The sequence below is a fragment of the Microtus oregoni genome, unplaced genomic scaffold (assembly GCF_018167655.1).
Source record: "Microtus oregoni isolate MIOR12 unplaced genomic scaffold, Mior012 000049F_ref0000343, whole genome shotgun sequence".
Taxonomy (NCBI): Eukaryota; Metazoa; Chordata; class Mammalia; order Rodentia; family Cricetidae; genus Microtus; species Microtus oregoni.
In genome coordinates, this window is record NW_024543223.1 from 1,758,832 (window position 1) to 1,775,221 (window position 16,390).

General features: G+C 50.0%; 1 protein-coding gene across 4 annotated transcripts in view; it reads left to right on the plus strand.

Annotated features, from left to right (window-relative positions):
* Positions 1 to 16,390, plus strand: part of LOC121436407 (oxysterol-binding protein 2) — a 170,557-nt gene that overhangs the window by 42,753 nt on the left and 111,414 nt on the right. For all 4 annotated transcript variants that reach the window (XM_041636269.1, XM_041636266.1, XM_041636267.1 and 1 more), the window contains exon 2: positions 1,814 to 2,022. In XM_041636269.1, the coding sequence (XP_041492203.1) occupies positions 1,814 to 2,022 (209 nt within the window). The remainder of the gene's footprint in view (positions 1 to 1,813; positions 2,023 to 16,390) is intronic.

A 16,390-nucleotide genomic window follows, 5' to 3' on the forward strand; every position in this document is an offset into this window, starting at 1 on the left:
CTGTCAGCAGAGCTTGACGGACCATTCTATTGGAGCCTAGAAGACAAGAGCGCTGAGAGAAACATGGATGGAGGTTTCAGAGAATTAACTAGGGGCCATAAACGTATTCTTGCCAAGAGTCTGCTTTTATTCTGCCATGTTGTGAGAACCTGAAGTGAAGTAAACCAGCAAACAATGGGCCAGTTTATTTCAGAGGAAACTTTAGGACAGGAGAGCATTCGTGCTGGAGCTGATGTCATCCATGCTGTTAAAGATCTGAATTGCGAGAACCTTCCTGGGCTGCACAAGGAGAGGGGGACAGGGAAGGTGTCTGGGGGCAAAACTCCATCAGGTGCGTCTAAGGTCATTTAAATCAAGACAGCCTAAGCTGCTCCTTGGAAGCAACTGCCTAAGAAAGTGTCTCCCAGCGTCAACACACTTAGACTTGATACAGTTGTGGTTCAGGGTGGCCACATCCTGAGTTGGTGGGAGAGCTTGTCGGCAGCATCCATGTGGTTGCTGGTTATGAAGGCATGGAGGATACAAGATTGAGGGGGATCGTGGAGAGCTGCAGAGGCCAGGGACTCTGCAGCAAGGTTAGTGCCTTGCAGAAAGCACCTGAGGGTCGTAGGACATCTGCCAAGGAAAACTGCTGGCATAGGCTGGACCCCTCCACCCTGCCACGGCCCCCAATAGAATCTATGTGTGTCGTGGGCAGCAGAGCTGGAAGGGTAGCACTTCAGAGACTTCTGGAGCTCTGTTGATTACATTATGAGCCAAAATAACCTTTTCCCTTAAGCAAAGAACAAGAGCTTCCTTCTTCCATGTCCTTTATATAGGACTAGAATCTGGGCCGCTGGAAGGTCTGGCCCAGATTAAAGGTGGATCTTTTCACCTCAAAAGATCTGGATTAAGTGTGGGTCTTTCTACTTCTGATGATTTAGTTAAGAAAAATCTGTCACAGGTGTACCCAGCCACTTGGGTTTTAGTTGGCTCCAGATGTAGTCAAGATGGCAGATCACCAGAATACTGGGCACAGCAGTAAATTGCCAAGTGAATTCATCCCCCTGGCAGTAGTAGACTTGCCAACTGTTCTTCCCTCTGTAACAGCCGAGATCTGGGGTTCCCATGCAGTTCTGGATTTTCTTCAAGTGTCCAAGGGAGTGAGTTAAAGTGAATTCATTCACGACAGTTAGATCTTGGCTTTCAGACACAGGCCCAGCTGGAGATAATACAGTCTTTTGTCCCCACTATTTCTCCTCTGGTGCTGTGAGCTCCCCAGTCTTGTCACTGACATGAGGTGGCATCCCATTAGCCCTGTCATTGCCTTGAGCAACAGTGATAGCATCTTTGCTCTGTGGCTTTCTTAGTGAAACAGAATGACAGTCTCGAGAACAGCACCATTCCAGGGTTACTTCAAAGCAGAAGGTACCCTCGGGTCCTCCCCTTTGAGCTCCTGACCTCCAATCTCTGCTCTAGTGGCAACATCTCCTTCTTTGCTTCCAAGACTTAGTGGGAAGATCCTGGCCTGAAGCCGCAGACCTGTTCTGCCTGTTGGGGATCTCCATTTCCTAGTGACACAGCTTGAGGGCTCAGAGCACAGTCACATGCCACCTTACATCCCTTTCACCTCTCCGCACAGTAGGCAGACAGGCCTCAGAGTCCTCCTTGACCCACCCAAACAGGTCGTCCCAATAAGGCATTCTTTTCCGCTGGTGACCCCAGGGCATGTCCCAGCTCCGGGGGTGGAGATGAAGATTTCTTTAAGAGTTTCTTCTGCCTGGAAGTTTTGGGTTCGGGAGCTTCACCTCATACCTTCTCTTGAATCCCACAGAAACCAGGGTGAAATGGCCCACACCTGCCGTGGAACCATCAACCTGGCCTCCGCACACATCGACACAGAGGACTCCTGTGGAATCTTGCTATGCAATGGGGCAAGGACCTACCACCTCAAGGCCGGCTCCGAGGTGGACCGGCAGCAGTGGATCACCGTCCTGGAGCTGGCCAAGGCCAAGGCTATCCGCGTGATGAAAACTCAGTCAGGTAGTGCCCACTCAGCACGGGGTGTGTGTGTGACTGGAGCTGGCCAAGGCCAAGGCTATCTGCGTGATGAAAACTCAGCCAGGTAGTGCCCACTCAGCACAGGGTGTGTGTGACTGGTGCCATGGTGTCCCACCAGAGGAAGTGGGAATCAAAAGCATTTGAGAACAGCAGTGACCAGGAAACCCAAGGGAGTCTGGTCCAGTTCAGAAGGCCCAAGGCCTGCATGTGCCCTTCCCACTTGGTCAGGTGTACCCTCCACAGTGAGGGAGGGGCTCTACCAAGGTGTTTGTGGATGGCTGACCTGGGCACAGACAAGCTTCCAGTGCCAGGGGCTATGTATGCCTTCTTTTGAATAAGAATGATTTTGAGGACTTTAATAAATGTTTCAGATATTGTAATAACCCAGGCCCGGTATTGGATGGGGGTCCAGGAGGGTGTACCTGTGCCTCAGACTCGATTTCCCCAGTGACTACATAGTGAGCACTGAGGATGGTTTCCCCTTCTAGCTTGGCCAGGCAAGACATCAACTCCGACGGTCTAAACTATTTTACATTCTTAAATTGATTTTTGTTTTTAGAGACAGGGTTTCTCTGTGAAACAATCCCTGCTATCTCACTCTGTAGACCAGGTTGGCTTTGAACTCACAGAGATCTGCCTGCCCCTGCCTCCTGAGTGCTGGGATTAAAGACACCACCACCACCCAGCTAATTTTTAAATATACGCTACCGGATATGATTTATAAGCTCATAGCTCTAAAATCCCGTGAGGAAAACCCATATTGGACTCCTGCCCCCAGCTCCCTACCTTGGTCTCTGACTGGAGGCCACCAGAGGTACGAGAGGTGGCGACTTTGCACACGTTCTCCAGGAGATACTTGTCTAAAATGAAACACTCCCCTGCCTTTCCGTTTAGCTGTTTATCCTAAATGTGTCCCTGTTAGTACATAAAAGCGTTGCCTTGGTTTTTCACTGTATAGAGGTACCATAGTTCCTTTAACCTGTTGTCTGGGGATGAGCCATTAGGCTGTTTCTTAAGATTTATGTACTTTATGAGTATGAGTGTTTTGCCTACATGTCTGTTCAAAGTGTGTGTGTGTGTGTGTGTGTGATGTGTATGTGTGTGGTGTTTCAGCATCCAGAAAAGGGCTCCATCTTCTGGGACTGGAGATGGGCAATTGTTAGACTTTATGTGGGTGCTAGGAACCGAGCCCAGGTCCTCTAAAAGAGCAGCAATTACTTTTAACTTCTGAGACATCTCTCTAACCTGAAACTGTTTCCTTATTTTTCTGCGCTGCACAGTGGCCCAGGGAGTGGCCTGCAGGTGTCTTACTTCAAGCATGCATATGTGCAGATTTGACACGGCAGTGGAGGAGGCTGGGAGCGGATTTAATGCAAGGGCTGTGTTAGATTGCTTAGGGCAGCTGTAGAGAGATGGTGGGCAGAAAGAGAGGCTCAGTAGGACCTTAGGCAGGACCATGTTTACTCACAGGGAGGGGACACTTCTGTTACCCACTCACGCAGATGGCCAAAATGCCCCCAGGAGATAGAATGCAGCCCTTCCTTTGTCAGGGTGGAAATGCCTTCCATAGTCTGCGAGGGAAGCTGGGAAGTGTAGTCTTTCAGCAGGGAGCATTTGGGCTGTGCTGGGCCCTGTGAACCCATGGTCTCTGTGATTGCCTGTGGACGACCACTGTGGTGACAATGGGGTGGGCACTCAGGTCAGCCTTGCTGTTCAAGTGAGGAAACCTGCCACTCATGGAGGAACTTGCTTCCTCTTTTCTCTGAATGAATGACTACAATAGCTTCTAAAATTGGTGGATAGGCAATATTTATTAGATTAACTATTTACATTTATTTATTGTGTGAATTGTGTGGTGTTTATGTATGTGTTTTTTTGTGTGTGGTGCATGTGTGTGTGGCGTATATGTAGGTGCATGAGTGCCACTGTATCATGTGTGTGTGGTGTATATGTGTGTATATGTGTGAATGTGTGTGTAGTGTATATGTGTGTATATGTGTGTGTGTGTGGTACATAACTGTGTATATGTGTGAATGTGTGTGTGGTGTATATGTGTGTTTATGTGTGTATGGTGTATGTGTGTGGTACATAAGTGTGTATATATGTGTATGCGTGCATGGTGTATATGTGTATATATGTGTGTGTGTGTGGTGTATATGTAGGTGTATGAGTGCCACTGTGTTGTGTGTGTTATGCCCAAATCCGCAAAGTCCCCACAAAAGCCAACAAGGAGACCGAGTTCCATATGTAAAAGCAAAAATTTTAAGCAAGTTTGCAAACTCGGTCTCTCCATATGTCCAACGGATTGGAATAAACAGAGAGACCTGAGCTCAGTTAGAATTGGGTTTTTATAGTAGTAAAGGTGCGGGTGAGGGGTCTCTGAGGTTCAGGACCCCTGATTGGCTGACAGTTGTCTCGGGGTGTCCTGGTGAGTGTGTGCTGCCAGGTGGTCCTATCTACATCGGGTTGGAACGTTAGGCATTTCCTTTGGATGGTCTGTTTTTGGGTGGTGCTTGGATAATCTCAAGTTTGTGGTTCTTCCTGCAGCCAGGTATTGCTTCAGGGTAAACTACTGAGACTCAGGCCTTTTATTAAATTTATTGATAGCCGAGTTCTACTCTGGCAGGTGATAACGGTTGGAAGTAAAGAACTTCCTTTGGGTGACCTGCCCATACTTAGCTTACCATGGTTGGCTCCTACAGTGTGGAGTTCAAAGTGTTAGAAAAAAATCCTAAAATGGGCGGCTCTGCCGGCGCAAAGAAATCCAATTAGGTCAGATCAAACCAAATTAAAATGCCCATTGTTTTATTAAATACAGCGCTCTCAGGTGCCTGGCAGGGAGACAGGAAAGGGGGGAACACATGCAAACCAGGAACCACGTGTTCCTCCTCTGGGAGCCACTTAAATACCCTGTGGGAGTGGTCCTGGTCCCCCCCCCCCCCAAGGGAGGGGTGAGGACCTGGCATTCTGGGATTTGGAGTCCAGACCAATGCAATTCCAAGCCAGGAGCTGGGGCTATGCCCCCGACTTAACACAGAGGTTCATCTTGTGGGTTCCAGGATGGAAGAACTCGGCTAAAGTCCCACTACCTGCTGAACCTAAGAGGACAGTCCCATTCAAACCAGCACATTCCACTCCCTGGCCCCACAGACGTGTAGCCTTATTGTACTGCAGAATTCACTCACTCCATCTTCAAAAGTCCCCATAGTTTTTCACAGTCTCCTCACTGTTAAAAGTCTGAAGTCCAGAGTCTCGTCTGAGACTCAAGGCAAGCTCTCAATTGGAACTCCCTGTGAAATCCAAAAAGCACATTACATGCTTTCAACGCGCAGTGCCAAAGAATATACGTTATCTTTCCAGACCGGAAGAATGGGAACACAGTGAGGAAATGCCGAGCCAAAGTTAGGGTTTCTATTGCAGTGACGAAACACCACGACCCAAAACCAAGTCGGGGAGGAAAGGATTGACTTGGCTTACCCTACCAGATCATAGTCCCTCATCAGAGGAAGTTAGAACAGGAACTCAAGCTGGGCTGGAACCAGGAGCTGATGCAAAGGCCACAAAGGGGAGCTGCTCACTGACTTGCTTCTCTTGGCTTGTTCAGCCCACCTTCTTATAGAACCCAGGACCATATGCAGCCAGCGAAGGCACCACCCACCATGAGCTGGTCCCTCCCGCATTGATCGCTGAGAAAATGCCTTACAGGTGGATCTCATGGAGGCTTTTCCTCGGCTGAGCTCCTTTCTCCCTGATGACTCTAGCTTGCATTAAGTTGAAACATAAAACCAGCCAGTACCCAAACTAGACCAAAACTCAGCAAGGCAAACTCCAAATCCTGTAGCTCCATGTCTGATGTCAGGGGCTTAGATGGCTCTGCTTGTTAGGATCCAGGCTTTCTGCTGGCCTGGCCTCTGGCAGGATGTACCCAGGCTGTACGCTGACCAGACTAATCTGTACACAGGCGCAAAGGTCCCTTTAAGAGACAAGCTCCACCCCTTCTTCCCTGCAGTTCTTCTGAAGAGGCAGGTCTCCATCTTTTTCCCTTCTCTCTCTCTCTCTCTCTCTCTCTCTCTTCCTTCCCTTCCTCTCCTTACTCTCTCAATAAACTCCACACTCAAGTTCTCTCTGCATGACATATTCTGTCACCCACCGTGGTTTGGGCCCAACCGCAAAGGTTCCTCTCTCGCGCTGTTCTTAACACTGCCTTACAGTATTGCTTCTCTCCCAGGCTGGTTCCCCTCCCTCTGTGCAGCTCTCCTCTGCTGACATCCCGCAGCACTGCCACCTCTAACATCTTGGGGTCTCCAGCGCAGTCCAGGCCTCACTCCACAGCTTCACACAGTGGCCCCTCCAGGCTTTCGTGTATGGACTCCTGGTGCACACCCCCCTCAGTGACTCTCCCTAACCACAGAGGAAGATCCCACAACCCCTTGCTCCTGTATCCCTCACGACTCCAAAGCTAGACTCACGTGGCCAGTGCTGCCAAGCCAGCTGTGTGCTTGGTGAGGAGCCTGCCCTTCTCCTTAAATTACATTTGAATAAGCTTTGATTTGTGGAAACAGTATTTAGGACCAGATAATTCCTGAGGCCTTTTCTTTTCATGAGTGGAAGCTTAGCTGGGTGGGGTCTTACCCTGAGGGCAGCACTCCCTTCGTCTTGTGTGGGCCAGGCCTCCCTTCACCTCCTTCAGCACAAGCCTTGGCTCCAACATTCAATTTCCTGCTGTTCCTTTTCTCCCCAAACTACTTTGTATTTGTTTTGGCCTGTTATCATTTTAGGTTTGCTTAAGAGTTATCACTAATAATCACATGACCGAGCTAGTTTTAGGCTGTCTTGACTTCTCCACTGTCAATATAATCCATCCCAAACTCACCAGCTTAGCCTCAGGCAGATTCTTAAGACAAAGGCAAAAAGCAGTCACATCCTCTGCCAAAATATCGTGAGAATGGACTTTAGCCCAGCGACTACTATTGCTCCTTTCTGAAGCCTCCTGAGGGGGGCCTCCGTTGTCCACCTTGCTCCCAGCACTGCCATCTTCCAAGCCCCTACTACTGGCCCATTAACACTCTGCTTACAGTGTTCAACTGCTCTCCCTATTCTCCAAAAACAGCATGGCCAGGCCTGTCACAGCAAAACCCCACTCCCTCATACAACTTCTTCCTTGGTTATTTTTCTATTGCTGTGGAAAGACACCACGACCAAGGCAGCCTATAGAAGAAACAGTTTACTGGGAGCTCATGGATTCAGAGGGTGAGTCCATGACCATCATGGCAGGGAGCATGGCAGCGGCAGGCACACATGGTGCCGGAGCCACGGCTGAGATTTTACATCTGATCCAAGACGGAGAGCGAGAAAGCAGACTGGGAATGAGGTGGGCTTAGGAAACCTCAAAGCCTCCTCAACAAGGCCACACCTCCCAGTCCTTCCCCAGTCCAACAGCTGGGGACCAAGCATTCAAATATATGAGCCTGTGGGGGGGGGGCGGTCCCATTCAGAGCACCGCAGAGGGAAACTGGAACAAACTTTGAGACGATGGAGATGAGAACACGCAAGAGCAGCTCTCAGAAGTTTCTGCTGTAGAAACACAACCATGTGAAAAGGAGACTCAACAAACAGGAAGAACAGACCACAGTCACTAAAGCCAGACAAAAATGGAGCCATCTTGTTAGCTCAGCCTGCCCCTTAGAGTGCTGGTCAGACCCCATCACAGGAAGGAATCAGGCCACGCCCCTCTGCTCTCTTTCCTGGAGATTAATTTTGCGTTAGCTCCTCTTCCATACCAACTTTGGCCCTTGTCTTGTTTCTTTTTTTAAATTTATTTATTAAAGATTTCTGCCTCCTCCCCGCCACCGCCTCCCATTTCCCTCCCCCTCCTCCAAAAAACTCCCCCTCCCTCATCAGCCTGAAGAGCAGTCAGGGTTCCCTGCCCTGTGGTAAGGTGAGCATCCAAACAGCCTAGGCTCCCACAAAGCCAGTACGTGCAGTAGGATCAAAACCCAGTGCCATTGTTCTTGAGTTCTCAGTAGTCCTCATTGTCCGCTATGTTCAGCGAGTCTGGTTTTATCCCATGCTTTTTCAGACCCAGTCCAGCTGGCCTTGGTGAGTTCCCGATAGAACATCCCCATTGTCTAAGTGTGTGGGTGCACCCCTCACGGTCCTGAGTTCCTTGCTTGTGCTCTCTCTCCTTCTGCTCCTGATTTGGACCTTGGGATTTCAGTCCAGTTCTCCAATGTGGGACTCTGTCTCCTTTCACCGCCTGATGAAGGTTAATATCCATGAGGATGACTATATGTTTTTCTTTGGGTTCACCTTCTTATTTAGCTTCTCTAGGATCACAAATTATAGGCTCAATGTCCTTTATTTATGGCTAGAAACCAATTATGAATGAGTATATCCCATGTTCCTCTTTTTGGGTCTGGCTTACCTCACTCAGGATAGTGTTTTCTATTTCCGTCCATTTGCATACAAAATTCAAGAAGTCATTGTTTTTTACTGCTGAGTAGTACTCTAATATGTATATATTCCATACTTTCTTCATCCATTCTTCCATTGAAGGGCATCTAGGTTGTTTCCAGGTTCTGGCTATTACAAACAATGCTGCTATGAACATAGTTGAGCATATACTTTTGTTGTATGATAGGACATCTCTTGGGTATATTCCCAAGAGTGGTATTGCTGGGTCCAGGGGTAGGTTGATCCCGAATTTCCTGAGAAACCACCACACTGCTTTCCAAAGTGGTTGCACAAGTTTGCATTTCCACCAGCAATGGATGAGTGTACCCCTTTCTCCACAACCTCTCCAGAAAAGGCTATGATTGGTGTTTTTTATTTTAGCCATTCTGACAGGTGTAAGATGGTATCTTAAAGTTGTCTTGATTGGCATTTCCCTGATCGCTAAGGAAGTTGAGCATGACCTTAAGTGTCTTTTGGCCATTTGAAGTTCTTCTGTTGAGAATTCTCTGTTCAGCTCAATGCCCCATTTTATAATTGGGTTGATTAGCTTTTTACAGTCTAGTTTCTTGAGTTCTTTATATATTTTGGAGATCAGACCTTTGTCAGTTGCAGGGTTGGTGAAGATCTTCTCCCAGTCAGTGGGTTGCCTTTCTGTCTTAGTGACAGTGTCCTTTGCTTTGCCTTGTCTTATTTCTAACAGTTATTGCTACTGACCTTGCAGAAGTAAAGAGAACTATATATAGTTGGGTAACCTAGACGAGATGAAATGGGGAAATGTCTAAGCAAGATCACTGCGACTAACTGCAAAAATCTTAACATTTGCAAAGAAGTGTGGCATGGGAATCAGATCTCACAGTAAAGAAAACCCAGGACCAGATGGCAGAGCTGGGGAATTCTACCAAGAACTTAAGGAAGCATACACACCAGTCCTATCAAAAAGAAAAAGAAAAGAAAAGAAACCGAATAAGAAGAAATAATTCTTATTGTGCAAAGCCAGCCCTGACACCAAAATCCACCAAACTCTACAAGAAAAGAAAACTTGGCTCGTCATCCTATACGAGCACGGATGTAAACAACATTCAACAGTGACTTGTAAAGGATTGTGCTCCATTATCAAGTAGGATTTATTCCACAAGTTCAAGGAGGTTCAAAAGAAAAGCAGTCCATGTAATATACCAATTTGATTGACAAGGGCTGCACAGTCATCTCAAGCAACGCAAGGAAAGGAGTCAATGGATACCCACCACTCTTCCGCCGTACAAACTCAATAAGGGCTAGAGAGAAGGCTTGGTGGTTAAAGCCCTGACTGCTCTTCCAGAGGACCTGGGCTTGATGTGCAGCGCCCACATGGTGGCTCACAGCCATCGGTAACGCCAGTTCCATGGATTCTAATGCCTTTCTCTGGCCTCCATACACCAGGCACGTATGTGGTGCACACACATACTCCAGGGCACAGAGAACCTGTGCACTTAATATCCACCGTGAGCTTGGGACCTAGCACTGAGCATAGCAGAGGGGTTAGAGCTCAACCACGGGTCTATTTCGGCCTGTGTTCCATGGCACCCTCAGCAGATCTGCTAACCTCCTCGTGGGGAAGCGCTGAGGCGAGGTTTCTCTCTGCCTGGTACCACTGAGTTCTGGGCCAGTTCAGACTACATAGTGACACACAGTCTCTTACACACCGATGAAGAAAAACAGAAGTCAGGATGTGTGGATGAGGGCAGATGAGGGCACAGACCCGTTTCTATGGTACAGAGGGAATCAGGGCTGAGGGCCGTGAAGCTGGTTTCGGCTTAGCTTGAGAGACAAAGCAGAGCACCCGAGATGTGTGAGCCGGGACACAGAGAGGTTGCAGCTGAGAGCTGAGTCTTGTGGTGGCCCAGTGGCCTTGTCAGGGCTTGATACTGTCCTTCTGGCTAGCTTTTTGTTTCTTCAACTTCCCACTTTCCATGTTAGGTGGCATGCTATTGGTAGCACAGGCAGATCTCTCGGGTTGGGGCATGTCCAACACTGGCTAAGCGCCTTGGTCTCTCAGTGCCTATTTCCTTATCTTTGAAATAGGCAGTCGGTCAGGGTTAACCCCCAGTCCCCACCCACAGCCATAGGACCCTGGTTAAACCAGGTATTTCTGGCATCTAGTTGCCTTGTCTTGCTCAGCTTCTGGAAGGATTATTGGACAATATGCAGAAAGTGGCACCCTGTGGGTACAACAAGATTCATTTCTGGGAGCTGTGCTGTTGAGTAGTGTGCCCTACCCTTCACATGCCATTCTGCTCACAGCCAGCGGCAGGTCGTGTGACAGAGCCGCTCCACTGGAGACCAGGTTCCGGTGCCTGTCCCATCTACCTGCTGCCTGTCCCCCTGAATCACAGCACCAGCCCTGGATGACATCACATCTCCCAAGGAGATTGTCGTGTTGGCATATGAAGGGTCTCCCTCCCAAAGGCTCATGGATTGGGTTCCCCAGTTGGTGGTCCTATTTAACGAGGGTCTGGAAACTTCAGGAGGTGGGAATTTTCTGGGGGGAGGAAGTCACTGGCAGTGAGCACTTGGGGGAACCCTGTGTCTGGCACCTTCCTGTTCCTTTCCTTGCTTCCGATCGGCCGTGAGTTGACAAAACCCCTCTGCCTCAAGCCCTCATCACTATGATGCTGTCTAAGTTCAGGAGACCAAGCAGCCATGGGCCAACTGAAAGAAAAGCAGCTAATACAGACATATCACCGGTGCAGGGGCTCAGCCAGGGCTGTCCTGGCAGGCATGGCATACGCGAGTGTCAGGCAGGGAGCAGCTGGTTGATGGGGAGAGTGGGTTTTCTCTGCTGGCTCTGTCCATCTGTGGGTCTTCTCCAGTCAGGACCAGCTGTTGGAGTAGGACTGGCCTGGAAACCCACACTGCCATGACACCCAGACACCTCTGCATACTCTGGAAGCAACTGCCCACTTGGGCACCCAAAATTTACCCCTATGGACTTCTCCATTTTGTGATTGTGCCCTGACTCCAACTGGGCATAGGTTGGAGGCAGACCCAGGCTCTGCTCTGCGGTCATCTGATGATGTGTGAAGTCCCAGCTGCTCAGCGCTCTCACACTTTAGCCACGATCTCAGCAGGAATGAGCACAGACCCACCCCGAGCTACCTGGCACAGTGGAGGTGTGGTGCTCCCCTGGGGATCATGGCAGGGGTGGGAGCAAAGGGCTGTAGATCTGATCAGGAACCAGGGGCATCAAGGGCCGTTGAGAGACACCAGCATGACCAGAATCTAGGACTCTGACCTTTGGCTAGGAGAATGACGGGCAGAACAGTTGGCCGAGTTCAGTGGTGAGACCCCAGAAGTCACTGTCCATCCCAGGCAGCTCTGTTTTCAGTGGGCATTCCCTCTTCCAAAACCCCTACCAGGTGACCTCTTTCTCCTGGAATCTTACATCTGATTGTTTGAGTACAGGTTGAAAGGTGGGTTTGGATAATGGCTACCCCTGGGCTGTACTGGGAAAGGCGAATATGCCTGTAGCCTGCATGCAGACTTGTTACATCAGGCTTTGGAAGCAGTGGGGCAGCTGGTACCAGAACAGCTCATGACCCAATGGTCCTTCCTCCTGTGTCTATTCCTTCCACTTTGCTTGATGGTGGCTCTGATGGCCCCTGCCTCTTGTTGCTGATGGCGGCTCTGATGACCCTTTCCGCCTGTTGCTGATGGTGGCTCTGATGACCCCTTCCCCTGTTGCTGATGGTGGCTCTGATGGCCCCTTCCCCTGTTACTGATGGCGGCTCTGATGGCCCCTTCCCCTGTTGCTGATGGCGGCTCTGATGGCCCCTTCCCCTGTTGCTGATGGTGGCTCTGATGGCCCCTTCCCCTGTTGCTGATGGTGGCTCTGATGGCCCCTTCCCCTGTTGCTGATGGCGGCTCTGATGACCCCTTCCCCTGTTGCTGATGGCGGCTCTAATGACCCCTTCCCCTGTTGCTGATGGCAGCTCTGATGGCCGCTTCCCCTGTTGCTGATGGTGGCGCTGATGTCCTCTTCTGCCTGTTACTGATGGTGGCGCTGATGTCCTCTTCTGCCTGTTACTGATGGCGGCTCTGATGGGCCCTTTCTCCTGTGTATTTGGGGGTGCAGGGAATACTTTCCCTGATGTAGAGCTGGTCCTCATTTGTTCATAAATACCATGTCACGATTACTAAGCTCCAAGAAATCAGAAGCTCACAGTGCTTGCAAAGCAAAATTTAACCAATCCTGCTACACAAGGGAAAGTGGGTGAATTTTCTTTCAATGTGTTCGCGAATTCACAGAGAATGTTGAAGTAAGCCAGTCACGGCACAGACTCTGAGAGGCCAGGACTCTGGGCGCTCTTGGCATTCCCTTTCCCTCCCGACAGCCCTGTGGCACGTCTGGGAAGCACTTTCTCTCCACATTCACATGGAGTCGCTCAGAGCCCAAATGTTCCACATGCGCTCACGTTCACACGTCATTCAGACAACCTTCCTCCGTGTCCTTTTGTGTTCGGGGGGGGCTAAGCCTGAAGTGGAAGACTGAGGTCAGGAAATCACTGTCTAGGGAGAGGTTTGCAGATGGACTCCAGTGCGCCCTGTAAAGGAAGAAGACAGTTGTGCTTCGGGTGCAGTAAGAAGCCAGGGGAACGGGGACCCTGGTGTGTGGCACTGTTTGAGGGAAGACACAAGCAGACATCTCCTGGCTTCAGATACGGAAGCCATGACAGACCAAAGGACGGATACCGCTGAAGTCCATCTGGATGGACCCATGGGTGTTATTGATTGGGGTTCCTTACAGTATGGGTGAGGGGCTACTTACAGGAGCAGAAATGGCTCAAAGGCAGCTGCATCACCAAAGCTCATCAAAGCATGAGTGACAGCTCACAGAGCTGGAACCTGAGCCCACTGCTCAGCTGCAGGAGGCTCTGCAGATAAGAGTGTCCTTTGCAGGTCCGGGAAGCAGAGCTGGTCTCTGCTTCTGTCAGTTGCCTGGTCTGGCCTGAGCCTCTTCCAGGAAGCTGGGCTGGTCTCTGTTTCTACTAGTTGGCTGGTCTGATCTGAGCCTCTTCTAGGCAGCCCAGTTGGTCTGAGAGAGCTCTCAGCTGTCCCTCCAGCATATACCTGAAAGGGGAGGGGCCTAGTATATCTGCTCTGTTTCAGGCACAGTCTGAAACTTTTGAGTTGTGTACCTCCTGAGTTTAAGGATCTTTTCTGCAGGGTGGAAGGTTTTTTCTGGGAGGAAATTGCAAACCCCCTGTTCCAGAAGAACTCTTTGGAGAGAGCTAGCCATGGCCTGAGCAAAGAGGCTCAGGCAGTCCCTTCCCTGAGGAAGATAGAGTGTTGAGGGGAATTGGATGACTGGGCGCTGCAGTAGATGAGCATGGTTAAGACAGGGTGAGGGGCCTTCCACAAGGGAAGACCTATATGTCAGGCTACAAACAGCATGGCCCACTCCATCTAAGGCAGTGGTTTTTCTGAAGCCTCAAATATCGCATCTGAGGGAATTATGCCTCCTTTACTGCAAAACTAGGGCCTTCTTATAGATTGTGGTGTTAATCTTTTTCATTCACAAAATGATAGTGTATATTCCACTTGATTCTGACGGAGGAATAAAAGTTTGGCAATTCATTTGGGGTCTGTTTTAGCAGAGTGTCCAGTGTGTCCAAGTCTGGACTTCTTGGGGAGTGGAACCCTGCATGTGTGTTGTTGCTATTGAGAGTACTTGTCTCTGTGGCATGTTACCTGACAGAATGCCTGAGGGAGGGGACCTATTTTGACTCATGACTTCACAGGGATTTCTGTTCACGGTGGCAGGGAAGGAGTCCAGTAAGCTGGTTCAGTCTATGGCAGCACGTAGCAGGTGGTCTTCATATGTGGTTATCCATGAGACAGAGAGGAAGACTGGCACTGTGGGCAGGTAGAACCTCCCAAGTCTCTTTCCTAGTGACCTACTTCAGCTATCCAGGTTCTGTCTCCTAAAAGCTCCCATCTGAGCATCCAAAACATGAACCTCTGGGGACCATTACAGTTCAGACAATAACCATGACAGAGTGTGGTAATTGTGACAGAGTGTGGTATGGGACCACATAGGGGATGGTCATGCTGTGTTTGTTCTGGGCTTCTCTGGAGACCAAACTTCTTCCTCACAGTTGTGGCCTCTGGGAAAGGGACCCATGGTGCTGGGCCCACTCATTCCCCTCCTCTTGGCCCCAGAACACAACTGACCCTGTGCTTTTTGGCTCCGCCTCCAGGTTATCTTTGGGGAGACAGTCTTTACACTCTGCTCATTCTTCTTCAACCCCAGGTCGAGAGGGCAAAGGTCTGTTCTCTTGGTACCTGCTGCGAAGCTGCTGTGTTCTCCCCGATGCCGCTGAGGGATTTGGAGATGATCATATGCTGTATTGAGCACACAAAATCTAGAAGCCCTTTAACAAGCCAACCTGCCTACACAGGTGAGGCCTGCTGGGCTTGCCTACCTGCAGGAAACCCAGACAGACCCCTTGTGCCAGGTCGTGCCACTGTTCTGCTTCCTGGCATCGACCTTAGTCCACCTGCCCTGCGCCTCACTGAACCCAGGAAAAATGGCCACATTCTCTCCTGCCTCTGTCCTCCTGCAGGGACCTGTCTTCATTGATGCTGTGCCTGTCCTTGGCTGATCATGGGTTTTTTTTTTTGTTTGTTTGTTTTTGGGACAGGGTTTCACTATGTAGTCCAGGCTAGCCTTAAACCCATGATCCTCTTGAGTGCTAGGATTATAGGTGTTTGCCATCCTGCCTGGCCTGTAGCAATAACTATGTTTTTGTTGGTTTGACACTGAGTGTTCTTTGTCTTGTTTTTTTTTTATGATAAATACTGCTTCTAAGGAAGAAATGGTCCAACCCATTATCCTTCCACACAGTGCTGAGCCACCCATGTGTCCTTCCACCCTGTCTGAGGTTACCTAGCCGCCCTGCTCTGCTCTGTGACCATCCCCCAAGGGCTCTCCCTCTGCCTGAGCAGCCCTGTGTCATGCTCAGGCTGAGGGGCAGTTCCTGGCTGCCACCTATGGCATCTTGTTGGAGCAGCTCCAGCCCTGTTCCCTACTGAGGCTCCCTTTGAGAGTCAGCCATTTGCTGCCTGCATCCTCCAGACATCACGGTGACGCCTGCTCCCCTCCTCTGCCTTCAGGTTCATGGAGACTTGTGTCCCCTGTCCCTCTGCCTTCTTCCCAAGTGCTGGAATTACATGTGTTTGCCATGACACCTGACTCGCACTTACCATGTTTTTGTTGGTTTTAAATTCCGATCTCTTTGCCTTCTTTACTGGATGATAAATGCTACTTAGGCTGCCTCAGCCTGTGGCACGTGGTTATCTAGCCTCACATTTACTAACTTCTCAGCTCATCCACTGGCCAGATTCCCACTCGGGGAGCAGCCCCCTTAGGACCGCCTATGAAGGTCTACTCCGCTGCCGGCTAAGCATCTGTACCTCAGCAGGTAGCTCTTGACCTAGCCTGGGATGTCCAACTTTTTCAAACTGTGACATGATGTTGTCATCTAGAAACGAGTCAGGCTGAAATGTGTGTGGTCCTCAGGCCACAGGTTACAATCCCCGGACCTAAACATTCTCACTTCCGTCCTACCACCCCACTTGGCAATGCCAGACTCACAGGGTCTGGGAGCAGAGAGCATTCAGGGCTGTGAGCAGCTAGCTGACGGTGGAGGCCTCCAGTGGCAGCTGGTGACGGACGAGGCCATCTGTCACGAGAGACCAGAGCTCACATCTAGGTCTTGCCAAGGCAGTCTCTTTTATTCTCAGACCCTTTCTTTGTCTGACAGGAAAACAGCATCTGAAAGGGTACAGCATCTCCTGGTATTTCAGTGATGAGAAAGGGGCAGCCCTAGGCTTGCTCACCAGGTAGCCCTCCACCACG